General features: G+C 44.7%; 1 protein-coding gene across 1 annotated transcript; it reads right to left on the bottom strand.

Moving 5' to 3' along the window:
• Positions 1-5,777: 5,777 nt before the first annotated feature.
• On the bottom strand, positions 5,778-11,607 carry LOC113838971 (ephrin-B2-like). The gene is made up of 5 exons (XM_027434459.1): positions 11,579-11,607; positions 10,434-10,717; positions 7,988-8,080; positions 7,225-7,287; positions 5,778-6,694 (listed from the first exon to the last, which is right to left on the bottom strand). Exons 1-5 carry the CDS (start codon positions 11,605-11,607, stop codon positions 6,330-6,332), a joined length of 834 nt encoding a protein of 277 aa, XP_027290260.1. The 3' UTR covers positions 5,778-6,329.

Here is an 11,607-nt window from a genome sequence, read left to right as displayed (position 1 = left end):
GGTGCACACCTTTAATCCCAGTGCTCGGGAGGCAAAGGAAGGTGGATCGCTGTGAGTTTGAGACCCACCTGGTCTACAAGAGCTAGTTCCAGGACAGCCTCCAAAGCCACAGAGAAACCTACAGGCGAATCAGCCTTGTGCTACACAGGGAATTTCTCAGGCTTTTTCTGAGGTTGGAGTTAACTCCACCCTCTCTAGTTTACCTTGCTCTTACAGAATTCTTAGAGACCTACCTGCATCTGCCTTCCATGTGTTGGGATAAAACATGTTCCCAAACTCTCTGGGCTCCTCCCTCCCAATCTTATGATTTATTTATTTATGTATTTATGTATTTATCTATCTTATCTATTTATTTGTTGTTTCAAGACATTATAATACTTGTACCTTTTATTTATGCAGTTATTTAATTTATTTTGTTTTTTTTGAGAGAGGGTTTCTCTGTATTGCTTTAGAGCCAATCCTGACGTTCACTCTGTAGTCCAGGCTGGCCTCAAACTAAGAGAGATACACTTGCCTCTGCCTCCCATGTGCTGGGATTAAAGGGGTGGGACTCCAATACCATCCAGTTTATTAAAATTTATTATTTTCATATGTGCATGTCCCTGTGGGGGTGTGGTGGGGGCATGACCGTGAATACTAGAAAAGGGAGTTGGATCCCCAGGAGCTAGAATTAGAGGTGAATGTGTCCACCTGACAGGGGTGCTGGGAACTGAACTCCAGTCCCCTGTAAGATCACCAAGTGCTTTTAATTGTTGATCTTTCTTTCCAGCATTATTTATCCAGTCTTTAATGCATCTCAATCATTTAGAATTCCTACCCCCAAATCTGAGGCCAGCATTCCTGATTTCCCTATTCTCCCCAAGAAATCAGAGGTCCATCTCTCATCAAAGGACTCCAAGTTTGCAGCCTGGATGTCTCAGCCTCCTGCACAGTATCCTGACACCTGTGTCCCACAGCATTGTTGGTCACATAAAACTCAGTCAGGGTCTGGTTGGTTTGCACGATGGACGAAAGGTCCTCACCTGCTTTGGCTATGAGTGTACAGCTGTCCTGCTTGCATCGGGCAAGCTGAGGTGTGTTAGGTGGTCTTTGCATGGAGTTGAGGTGAGGATATTACAGGTGACAGTGTTTAAAGGAAAGTGTCATGAGCCCATCCAATGGTTGCTGGACACCTTCCTTAGAAAGTGGTGTAGCCCTCAGCAAATAGTGCCCCTGTCATGTTCACACAGGTAACCCTAATTAGCTTCACTTGGTGGCCAGAGGCAGATAGTTCTCTTGAGTTCAAGGTTACCCAAGACTACAAAGCTGAGTTCCAATGCAGTCAGGGTTACACAGAAAAAGTAACCATTTGGGGTGGAGGGTGGGAATTAGAGCCAAAAACAATACAAGTTATAATATATATATATATATATATATATATATATATATATATATATATATATGTGTGTGTGTGTTGAGACAGATTTCTCTGTATTGCTTTGGAGCATGTCCTGGACCTTGATCTGTATAACAGGCTGGGCTTGATCTCACAGAGATCCACTTGCCTCTGCATCCTGAGAGTGCTGGCATTAAAACCATGCGCCACCAACACCTGCCCAATAATGTAAGTTATTATAGACTGGATTCCCTTCCTGGTTTTAAGACAACGATCAGTGATTTCCTTCTGTGGTTAAATTGTTCCTTAGATTTAGCCTGGAGTCACATTTTGATGGAAGAGTAGAATTAGAGAGGCTCTGGCCCTCAGGGCTTCTCTGTCCCCAGAGAACACATCTCTAAACAGAAAGAAATCCAGTATTCTAGACACTAAAACCTATATCCTTGTTGCTGTTTTTATTGAGATATGGGCCATCTGTGTAGTCCTGGTCCCAAACTCAAGACATCTACCTGCTTCTGCCACCGAAGGTCTGGGAGTAAAGGTGTTGCCACTCCATAGGCCAAATCCATATCTTTATTTGCTTCTCCAAATGGAAGACCTAGCTACTTGCTGACAAGGTTTACTTCTTCAATAAAAATACATCAAAAATACACCTGAGACCTGGTCCTGGTCAGTCCCAGCCAGAGTTAAGCATTGGAGTTGTTAGTGTATGGTGTCTGCAGCATGAGCATGCAGAATCGTGTCCTGCATGTGGGGGCTGAGTATTGAACCATGATCCTGTTATACTGAACCACCTCTCCCACTAACCCCCATTGTTAACTTTTAATGTCCAAAGTCATTTTGAATCCTCGTGTTCAGTTGGCAATATTGGTCTTCTCCATTAAAGATCAATAAAGTCTTGTTCTCTTGGCACTTTCATCTTCAGTTTTATGTTAACAGTATGTGTCAGGGTTGGGAATGACTTAGAAGGTTGCTTCCATGTGCTTTCTAGGGATGGGACTCCAGCCATAATGCTGCACGCATAGCCTGCTAGGTCATGTCAGGCATCCGGTTGGAGGCAGGCCTTGCTGACTAGCCCTGGGTGACTTGATTTTGTCTAATTGCAGAGTGACAACTTCCATTAGCAGGTACTGAGCTTGGATGCTATGCAGTTCCATGTGGTCTGGGGCTGGCCTTCCATTCATGACAATTTCAGTTAGGGAAGCTCCGGGCTCCATCCACCAGTTTTCCCAGAGGCTACCATGTTAGTGGCTTCCTCATTCCTCACAGGAGGAGCCAACTATATACCCCTGCATTTTGTTTCTCGCCAGAAGGGCCAATTCACTTTGCAGCCCTGTAAGTATGTAGGCAGAGCTGGCCTGAACAGTAGGTTTGGAGAGGTGCTCACCTTTAGGTCTGTCAATCATGGCACTAAACAGTGGGGTTAAGGATGTAACCTTAATTCTCTGGGGTTAAGGATGTCGATGCTTCTGCAGAGGAAGAATGGGAGGTGATAGCTAATGAATCAAGGCCCTTAAAGAATCTGAGAAACACTCCAATCCACTTTTGGCATGCTGTTTTAACAGACTGAATTTTATCTCTAGGTAATGAAGCACTTTTTGAGAAAGGGAATTTGTGCAGAGCAATGATCTTTTTTTCTGGGATTAAAGCATATGCTACTAGGTCAAGTGTTTTGTAGGGTTTTTTTTCAGGGGGGAGGTTCTAAAATCCCAATAAATTGGCCAGGTTGGCCTGACAGTGTCTAACTGCTAGCTGTAAGGGTGCCACAATATCTGGCCACATTTTTGCATCTGTGCCTGCCTACCTTTGGACCTATCCTTACTCCCCCGTGTCATAGGTCACATCCCCACCATGTTGGTTCCTGTGATGCATCTCTAGTCCTCATGCTTGGTGGCAGGCTCCTTTACAAGTTTCAGCTCTTTACCATATTGACATGCAGAGCTAGCTACATACTCTTGCCTGGAGCTGGCATGATTACAAGCTGTCCTGTGGGGACTGGAGTTCAAATGCCAGGTCACTCGAAGCTGTCCATGTAGCCAGACTCCCTGTGGCTCTATCTACTCTTGCATGACCCTGACTTTGACTCATAAAGGCTTTAGCCACCTTGCACACCCATTGTGAATATTTTTAATTCCAGGTGTCAACCACTGGCATGAAAGCTATATGAACAGAGTCCTGGTTTTCATGCATGCTAGCTAGGCAGCCAGTCTTCTAGCTGGTCCACGTTTCCAGCCCTCTCCATATGGTGAAGTTGAGTTTGTGTGGCTAGCACATACAAACAGTCCTGGATCTTACTGGATCTAAGGCCCCTGGAACCTTGAACCTACAGCCCCAGCCCACTTTGGATTTTGTTCTTCTGGTTGTTCTAGTAGATATTTCCCAGGTGTGAGTACAGTGTCTAGTCAAGAAGTAGAAAAGTTTATAAAAATTTCTATAGTATTTTCTGGTGATGCCAGGGCAGGGAAATATTGGCCTCTACTCTGTATATCTGCAAGGATTCTGGGTTATTGCTTGCTATTTTGAACTACCTCTGCAAATTACAAAAATGTTCCTGGGTCTGGAGAAGTGGGGGCAAGCAGAACTATGAGGTCAAGGCCAGTCTGGTCAACAGAGCAAGTTCCAGGTCAGCTGAGGAACACATAAACCTTGTCTCTAACACCCCACCTCCTTCAAACGATTGTTTTTTTCTGGACTTCTTTTAATCTATTATAGTGAAGAGTTTGGCCAGTAGGTGGGAGTCTTGGCACAGTGATTGAGTCAAATGTCCAGTTCTCCAAATTTTAGTGTCTCCCTGGTGTTCTTTCTCTATCACTGCTGTTCTAATTTGCTAAACAGCCAATCCCCATCCTAAAAGATCTGCATGGAGTCCACATCAAATCAAAGAGCTTCATCAAAGGTTGCGTGCTTATGGCTCCAGCAGAACAAACATTTTCTTCAACCTGCACTTTCTTGACCTCCTGTACCAAGACAGGGTCTCATGTGCTCCCCTCTGGTTTCTGATTCTGAGGATGATCTTGAATTCCTAATCATCTTGATCCTAGGCCATTCTTGGCCGGCCACATAGTTGTATATTATCCTTTACATAGCAGATCCTTAGAACCTCACATCAAGAAAAACATCTTGACCCAGTCCTCCAGCCCCAGGCTCAGTCACCTAGAAAACCTTCCTGGACCTCTTACTCATGAAGTCTTTACCCTGCCAAATATCCTCTTTGTGGCTTCCAAATATCCTGCCTATACTAACACCCAGTGCACAAACAACCCATTCTACCCCTCCCCATATCCTTCTCTACTGAATATATAAGCTAGCCTGAGAAAAATAAAGATTGCCACTTGATCAGAATTCTGTCTTGTGGTCATTCTTTCTGCATCTCTTGTCCCCATTCCCTATCCATGACTCTCTTGCCACAGGTTAAAGTCCTGCAGGATGGGATAATTGGTAACTTTTAGGGTGATGCAGCTTCTCTTAGAAGTAGCTGTATCTGAACTTTGACATTGTAAAGGGCTAAGGGCTGGGACTGCTTTAATTGCCATGATCGATGAATTCCAAGTCTTGTGGTGTGTAATGTGTGTTATCTTAAAATATATATTACTAAAAATCTCTCATTTTAGAAACTTTGTGTTCTACACACCTATTATAACTATGTCCTATCTCCCTCCTTCCCCTTGACATCATAATTTTACCTCCATCTTAAGGACTCTTAGGGGTGGGCCATATGTGCTTTGCTTTGACATGGAGCCCGGGTAGAGCCTCAGAGCCCAGACAGCACAGCCATCAACCAAAAACCAAAGTGTAAGGCTCAATCGGGGAGGGGGGGCACTCGTGGGGACTGGGTGAATCTGACCAACCTTTCCTAATGAAAATTTCCCGATATCCTCAGTGGTGATGGACTTACAGCCTTTTTGACCTTTAGCTTTTCAAATTCTAGATCAGATTTGGCTCTCTGCTGTTCTCCTACATGATTTTACCCTGTGGTGATTAAAATGTGGTAATACAGCAGCTGAGTCTGCTTAAACCATCTCCCAAAGCAGACTGACTCCCCTGCAGATCCAGGGCTGTGCTTTTTATTGCCAGTACCTCAACAGTCCTGCCCCAGAGGTCTGTCCTCTCCCCCTGAACTCTGGCCGGTCCTTTCATAGGAATGGCCCCTTTGTTACACTTCAGGAGAGGGGCTTTGATTCCTTGTTGCATAGCTGTGTTACTGAGCTCACCACCATTCACCAAAGTCTGTGGTCTCCCACATTCCTGGTTCCTCTCAGCAAACCAAAGCACTATCTATTGTTTCCTTCTTGCTTTCCCCACTATGCTCCCCCTGCGGTGGTAGCCAGCATGTTCCTCACTTGGCCACATGTCCCCAGCTTTCCCCAGCAAACCAAGTCAAGGAATTTGCAGGAAAGCAGAATTCTGTAACTAATCCACATTTTATTTCATCTTAGTGTAAAGGGTGGGGCCAGTGCTCGGTGGTGAGTGTCCCTTAATGATACGGGATGTGGAGTGAGGGGTCTGGGGAGGTGTTGCAGAGCCCTGGAAACAGAAGGAGTGAGGACTAAATGCTAGGGATCTTTGAAAACCTTACTGAGGTTACCCGAGGTCCGAGTGACAAGTCCAGTGTGCATGGCAGGAAACACAGAGGCAGAGGTACAACTTTCTCCTAAAATACTGCTGCATCACCCATAGACCACAGTGTCTTCCCCGGGATCTGCAGAGTCCTGAGTGCCTGGCTGGGTGCATAGCATAGAGGTCCACACAGGGACACAGTAGTCCAAGTGGGGATCTCTTAGCAGTCTTCCAGCTTCCGGGGAGGGTCTGTGGTTTCCCCAAGGCTGAAAAGTTACAGCCTACAAAACTGTCCAGCTCCAGGATCTTCCAGGAGGCATTCCGCCCCCAGAGTCAGGCTCAGTCCCTGCACCCACAACAAGGTGAGAGTTCCCTTGGGAGGCAAAGGTTGCAGGCCTCAGACCTTGTAGTAAATGTTGGCAGGATTCTGTGGGGGCATCTCCTGCACGATGTACACTGGGTGCCCATAGTCTCCGCTGACCTTCTCATAGTGTGGGCGGGAGACACTGTCTGCAATCTTTAGCGGTATGAGAACATCACTGGGTTCCCAACCACAGTTGTTGCCACCTCGCTTGGGTGTGGTACTGTGCTGTGGAGAGTGTTTGCGGTGCCTCCTGCGGTTCTTGAGCAGCAGTACCACCAAGGTGATGATGATGACGATGACGATGATGCATCCTGATGTGATTCCCGCGAATAAGGCCACTTTGGAACCCAGGAGGTTGTTGGCGGATTGCCCTGCGCTGTTGCCTTCAGTGCTGGTACCTGCACAGTAGCAAGAACAGCCAGTTACTGTAGTTCTGAGACTGCCCTCTAGCTTGCAGAAAGAACGCTCCAAATGCAAACAAGTAAGCATGGCCAATGCTCAACTCACAGGGTGAACTGGACAACAGATCACCAGATGAGGTGAAGGAGCTTCAAAGGTCCGACACTCACTCACCAGGCCTACCACTTCCTAAAGATTAGACAGAAAATCTGGAACATCCCTAGTTTCAACACTTCAGGATGCATCAGTAACTGAAACACCTGGTGAGCTCTGCTCTTGTGACTGTAAGACACTGAGCGGGATGAATTAATCTGTCTTAGTGGCAGAGTTAATATTGACTCACTGGGAGCAAAGACCCCAGGAATCTGTGCCCACGAGTGAATCCCACTGGTTGGGATGTGTTTTGAGGATCCTCTGCCTTTAGGGGTTCTAAGAAACATGCATCCCATAGACACACAGCCCCACCACACTGCTGTCCCTGGATTTGGTTACACAAAAGGGCATGTTGTTGAATTTCTTCCGTTTGTACCAGCTTCTAGCTCTGGACGTCTTGTTGGATCATTATTCCTGGTTAATCCAGCAGGACTTGCATCTACATGAAGAAGAAGCGATTAATCATGGCACAGACATCTGACAATGTAGCAAGCTTCAGGAGTTGCTAAGATATCTCAAGAGGCATGAACAGCAATGAACATAAGACTCTTTATGCATAGCAATGAGAAATACAAGAAAATAACCTTCCTTTTTAATCAGAATGGTTATCCTAGTTATTTGTTAGGTTTAGATTAGGAGGCCATCTGTGGAAATTATAGAGATTCACGCATTTGGGAGTCAAAGCATTCCAGATGACATTTCAATTTCACTAAGCAAGTTGATTGACAACTATACTAGTCTCTAATTAGAATAATTCTTTGTTTCTTCACAATAGGTTATTCTACTTGAAAACACAGCTGTTGGTTTGTCCAGACTTGAAAATGAAACAAAGAAGCAGAGCCAGTGTTTACATAATAGACACTTTGATTGTTTTTCAAAAGAGGTGTTCTGCATTGTAAAGAGATATATATGTATCTGAAACAGACACCCTGTTTCACTGGCCTGAACTTTTAGAGAGATGTAAATGAGAAAAACTGAGCATGTCAGTTTGCGGGACTCAACCAGTGGTTCAAAGTGCAGAAAATGGTCTGCCTTCAAAACTAACAAGAGAGGTAATGGTGAGCATCACCCCAGGTGCCACACTAGCTGGGGGCTATACCAGCTCACAGTGGGGTCACAAAGCAGCAGTTGATCTTTACCTTGTCCAACTTTCATGATGATCTTCATGGCTCTTGTCTTGCACACCCCTCCTTCCTGGTTATGCAGGCCTTCCAAAGACCCATTGGATGTAGCTGATTAAAAATAAAATGGACAAAAAATAAAGAACAAATCAGGAAATCAATAAGATTTCATGAACATGAAATTTCTGTAAACAATTTGAAAAATAAGAATTCACTCATTGTCACAAGTTTTCTGAATGTATGGGATGCTGAAAGCTGAAAAGAAGTAGAAAAATAAATAAAGAGAAATGGATCTTGGAAACATTGTGACATGTAGGCTACCTGCTTCTAAGTACAATTAAACACACCCTCCCATTATACACATGATTTAGTATTACTCTATACGTAAAAGGGACAGCACCTTCCAAAATACCCACCAACTCCTAGGAGGGCCAAACAAGAAAGTGCAAAAGAGCAAACATAACGGTTATTTCAAAACTTGGTAATCATCTCCCAACACCTGCTTCCTCCACTCCACACCTCCTGCTTAAAGAACAATAAACTTGATGCTATGCTTGTCAAACCTCCAAGTTCTGTAAACTCTATCAGGGGAGCCTTCTGAAACCCCCTTGCTCCTTTCTCCAGCCAGGGATGTGCTGAAGTAGCATAATAGAACTCAAGTCTTCTGAGTCTGCATTCTCATCACAGTGTAAGTCCCTGCAAGCATGTGTTTTTATCAACCCCCATCAGCCACTTTAGCCAAGTTTCCTGCTAGGGAAAACTCCAGCTGGACAGAGAGTTAGCATACCCCTTTCCCTGTCTGGGTTTTGGGACAACATGGATATAACCAGGTGGGGGCAACCACCTTGCCCCACATTGGCCAGCTGGGCTCCTTTTCCACTTTAACAATGAGGGGCGACAGGGACCACAACCCTTCTACCAATATATTTCTGTCTGTCTAAGCTGTTCTGTCTACAGATATTGCTGTTTATCCTGAGGCCAGTGAATTCTCTAAATGGCTTTGTAATTAAAGCTGCAAAGTATGGATGCATCGTGTCTGTCTCCTGCCATTTCGCTCACTGTGTATGTATACTATGCATGTATGCTCCAATGTTTCTCACTCCCTGTAGTGTCATGTGTGTGCTTTGCATATTTGTACAGTGTAGTCGCTATTATTAGCTATGCACACTCTCTTTGCTACTCCTGTACATACACCATGCTTTTCTGCATGCTCTCTTTACAGTGCATACATGGCTGGGGAAACATGGATATACAATGACAGTAGTGATCTATGTTTTTTGGCCCTGCCTTGGGTTTTTTGGCCCTGACATTTGCTGGTGTATAAAGTGTTCTAAGGCATACTGTCTGGGTTTTCCCTCAGCAGTGAAAATGGCTCTATTTTCTGTGTTGCTAGACTTGAAAGTGAGACGGGCAAAAAGGCCACAGCATTTTCCCAAGGATCAAGCACATCCAAAGAGTTGGAGTTTTAGGGGTAAATGTGTATATAGTAAGAAACTATATAAATTATTTTTTGTCAACATTATCTTGTTTTTTTCTCCCTCCAAATTTTTGTCTATGCCTCTTGGCTATTTTTTAACTGTTTTATTTTGCTTTAATTTTTTTTTTGGTTTTTTGAAACAGGGTTTCTCTGTGTAGCTTTGGAGCCTATCCTGGCACTCGCTCTGGAGACCAGGCTGGCCTTGAACTCACAGAGATCCACCTGCCTCTGCCTCCCGAGTGCTGGGATAAAGGCATGTGCCACCAATGCCCAGCATTTTGCTTTAATTTTTATCTCCATCAAAATGGGCACAGCTCACAAATGCACTTCAGATATACCCAATGAACACCTATCCCCTACTCCTGAAATAATGCCACATTATTATGACAGATGCAGGGGTATCATTCAGGCAGCACTCCTCCACTTTACTCTTTTCCATCAGGACATAACGTGACCACCTGTACTGGCTTTTGTCTGTATGCCCCATGCTACTAAGCTCTGAGCTCTGCCAGTCTGGAGTGATGGTGTCATGGTGAAGTGTACCCCTATTACATTTTGCTTTATTGAGTCCTAACTTTGAAACACAGTTCTTGGAACAGAATGCACACTAAATGAATGAGTGGATGGTTGGTTGGACAGACAGATGGAAGGATGGAGAGAAAAAGAATCACACAGATTTACCTATAAAACCTCATAAATGTTCCTTAAAGATGGTTTTGTCAGTAGAGATACTGAGTCCCTTTGTATAATTTACTTATTTCAATACCATAAGAATCCTGGCAGGTTTGCCCCTGCTGAGTATTTATATTTAACTAATACTGACACTACAGGGTACCAATTTTCAATTAATTTATTTTGAAAAAAACAAAAAGAACAAAGCTTCTTAACAAATGAGTTTCCATGTTAATTGAAAGGAAACAGAAATCAATACAAACTTAGTTAGCTTATCCCAATGCCTACAAAATAAAGAGAGAGAATTATACTTACATATGATATAATAATCTTTGTTCTTCTGAAATTCTAGACCCCAGATGTTAGGGCTGAATTCTTGAAACTTGATGGTAAATTTCACATCTTGGTGTGGTCTGGAACAGTTGAGCAGGGGGGTATTTTTCTTCTGAATGATGCATCTGTCTGCTTGGTCTTTATCAACCATATACAGTTTATAATATTCATACTGGCCAACAGTTTTAGAGTCCACTTTTGGGCAAATAATATCCAATTTGTCTCCTATCTGTGGGTGTAGTACCAGGCCTTGTCCAGGTAGAAATCTAAAAAGCATAAAAGAAAAGCCACTGAGTTGGTGAAAGTGAACACCCTTAAAGACAGGCATCAAAGAGCCTACACTACAAATCACCCCCACCATGACATCTCAGTGCTGTACTTTAGTTCACCAAGGCTGTCTTCACGGGACAAACGCTTTTAGGAATTTACCTCAGAAAACAAAAGGATAAACTTTTCCCTTCTTTGAGCCTTCAGGCTGTCAGGCGGCAACAGCCTGCTGACACTGGTCCTCGGCCCCGGGCTTGTAATATCCCAATAATCTTCTGTGAAACTTTACAACTCTTCCCTCTTCCCTGGTGAGGAGTCAGACTTCCCACCTGCTTGTTTTTTAACCATTGGCCTCTCAGTTTATTAGGACCAGAGACATCTCATCAATTCCAGGAATGGCGCGCGCCCAGAACCTCTGCTGTCCTGGTGGTTTCCCTGAGCTGTGTGGATGTTAATTCACAGACAGGTTTCATCAAGAGAGCTTCAAATTACTCATCATAATTAGTCACTGATATAACGCCCACACGTCAATCACTCCCAGACCCCGCCCCATCACGTCAGGCACTCACAGACCCCGCCCCCACCCGTCAGACACTCAGAGACCACGCCCCTACACGTCACTCACTCACAAACCCCATCCCCACACGTCAGTCACTCACAGACCCCGCCCCCACCGGTCACTCACAACAGACCTCATCCTCTCCCATCAGTCACTGAAGACCCCGCCCCCACTCGTCAGTCACTCACAGATACCCCCATCCATCAGTCACTCACAGACCCGCCCCCACGCTTCAGTCACTCACAGAAGTGTGAGGCTCAGTACGCCCCACTTCCGGTTGGCTTCAGCTTGCCAGAACTACCGGCTTCCGGTTTCGACCCGGGGCAACAT

This window comes from Cricetulus griseus, unplaced genomic scaffold (assembly GCF_003668045.3).
Source record: "Cricetulus griseus strain 17A/GY unplaced genomic scaffold, alternate assembly CriGri-PICRH-1.0 unplaced_scaffold_80, whole genome shotgun sequence".
Taxonomy (NCBI): Eukaryota; Metazoa; Chordata; class Mammalia; order Rodentia; family Cricetidae; genus Cricetulus; species Cricetulus griseus.
This window is presented reverse-complemented; position numbering and strand designations above follow the sequence as displayed.

What these genes read in the sequence shown, in the direction of transcription:
- LOC113838971 (XM_027434459.1), bottom strand. Translation starts at nt 11,607, where the DNA reads ATGTTGCCCCGGGTCGAAACCGGAAGCCG. An exon ending in CGGGTCGAAACCGGAAGCCG is followed by an intron (nt 10,718 to 11,578) that starts GTAGTTCTGGCA and finishes TATGCTTTTTAG; the next exon opens with ATTTCTACCTGGACAAGGCC. An exon ending in CATCATGAAAGTTGGACAAG is followed by an intron (nt 7,288 to 7,987) that starts GTAAAGATCAAC and finishes TTCTTCATGTAG; the next exon opens with ATGCAAGTCCTGCTGGATTA.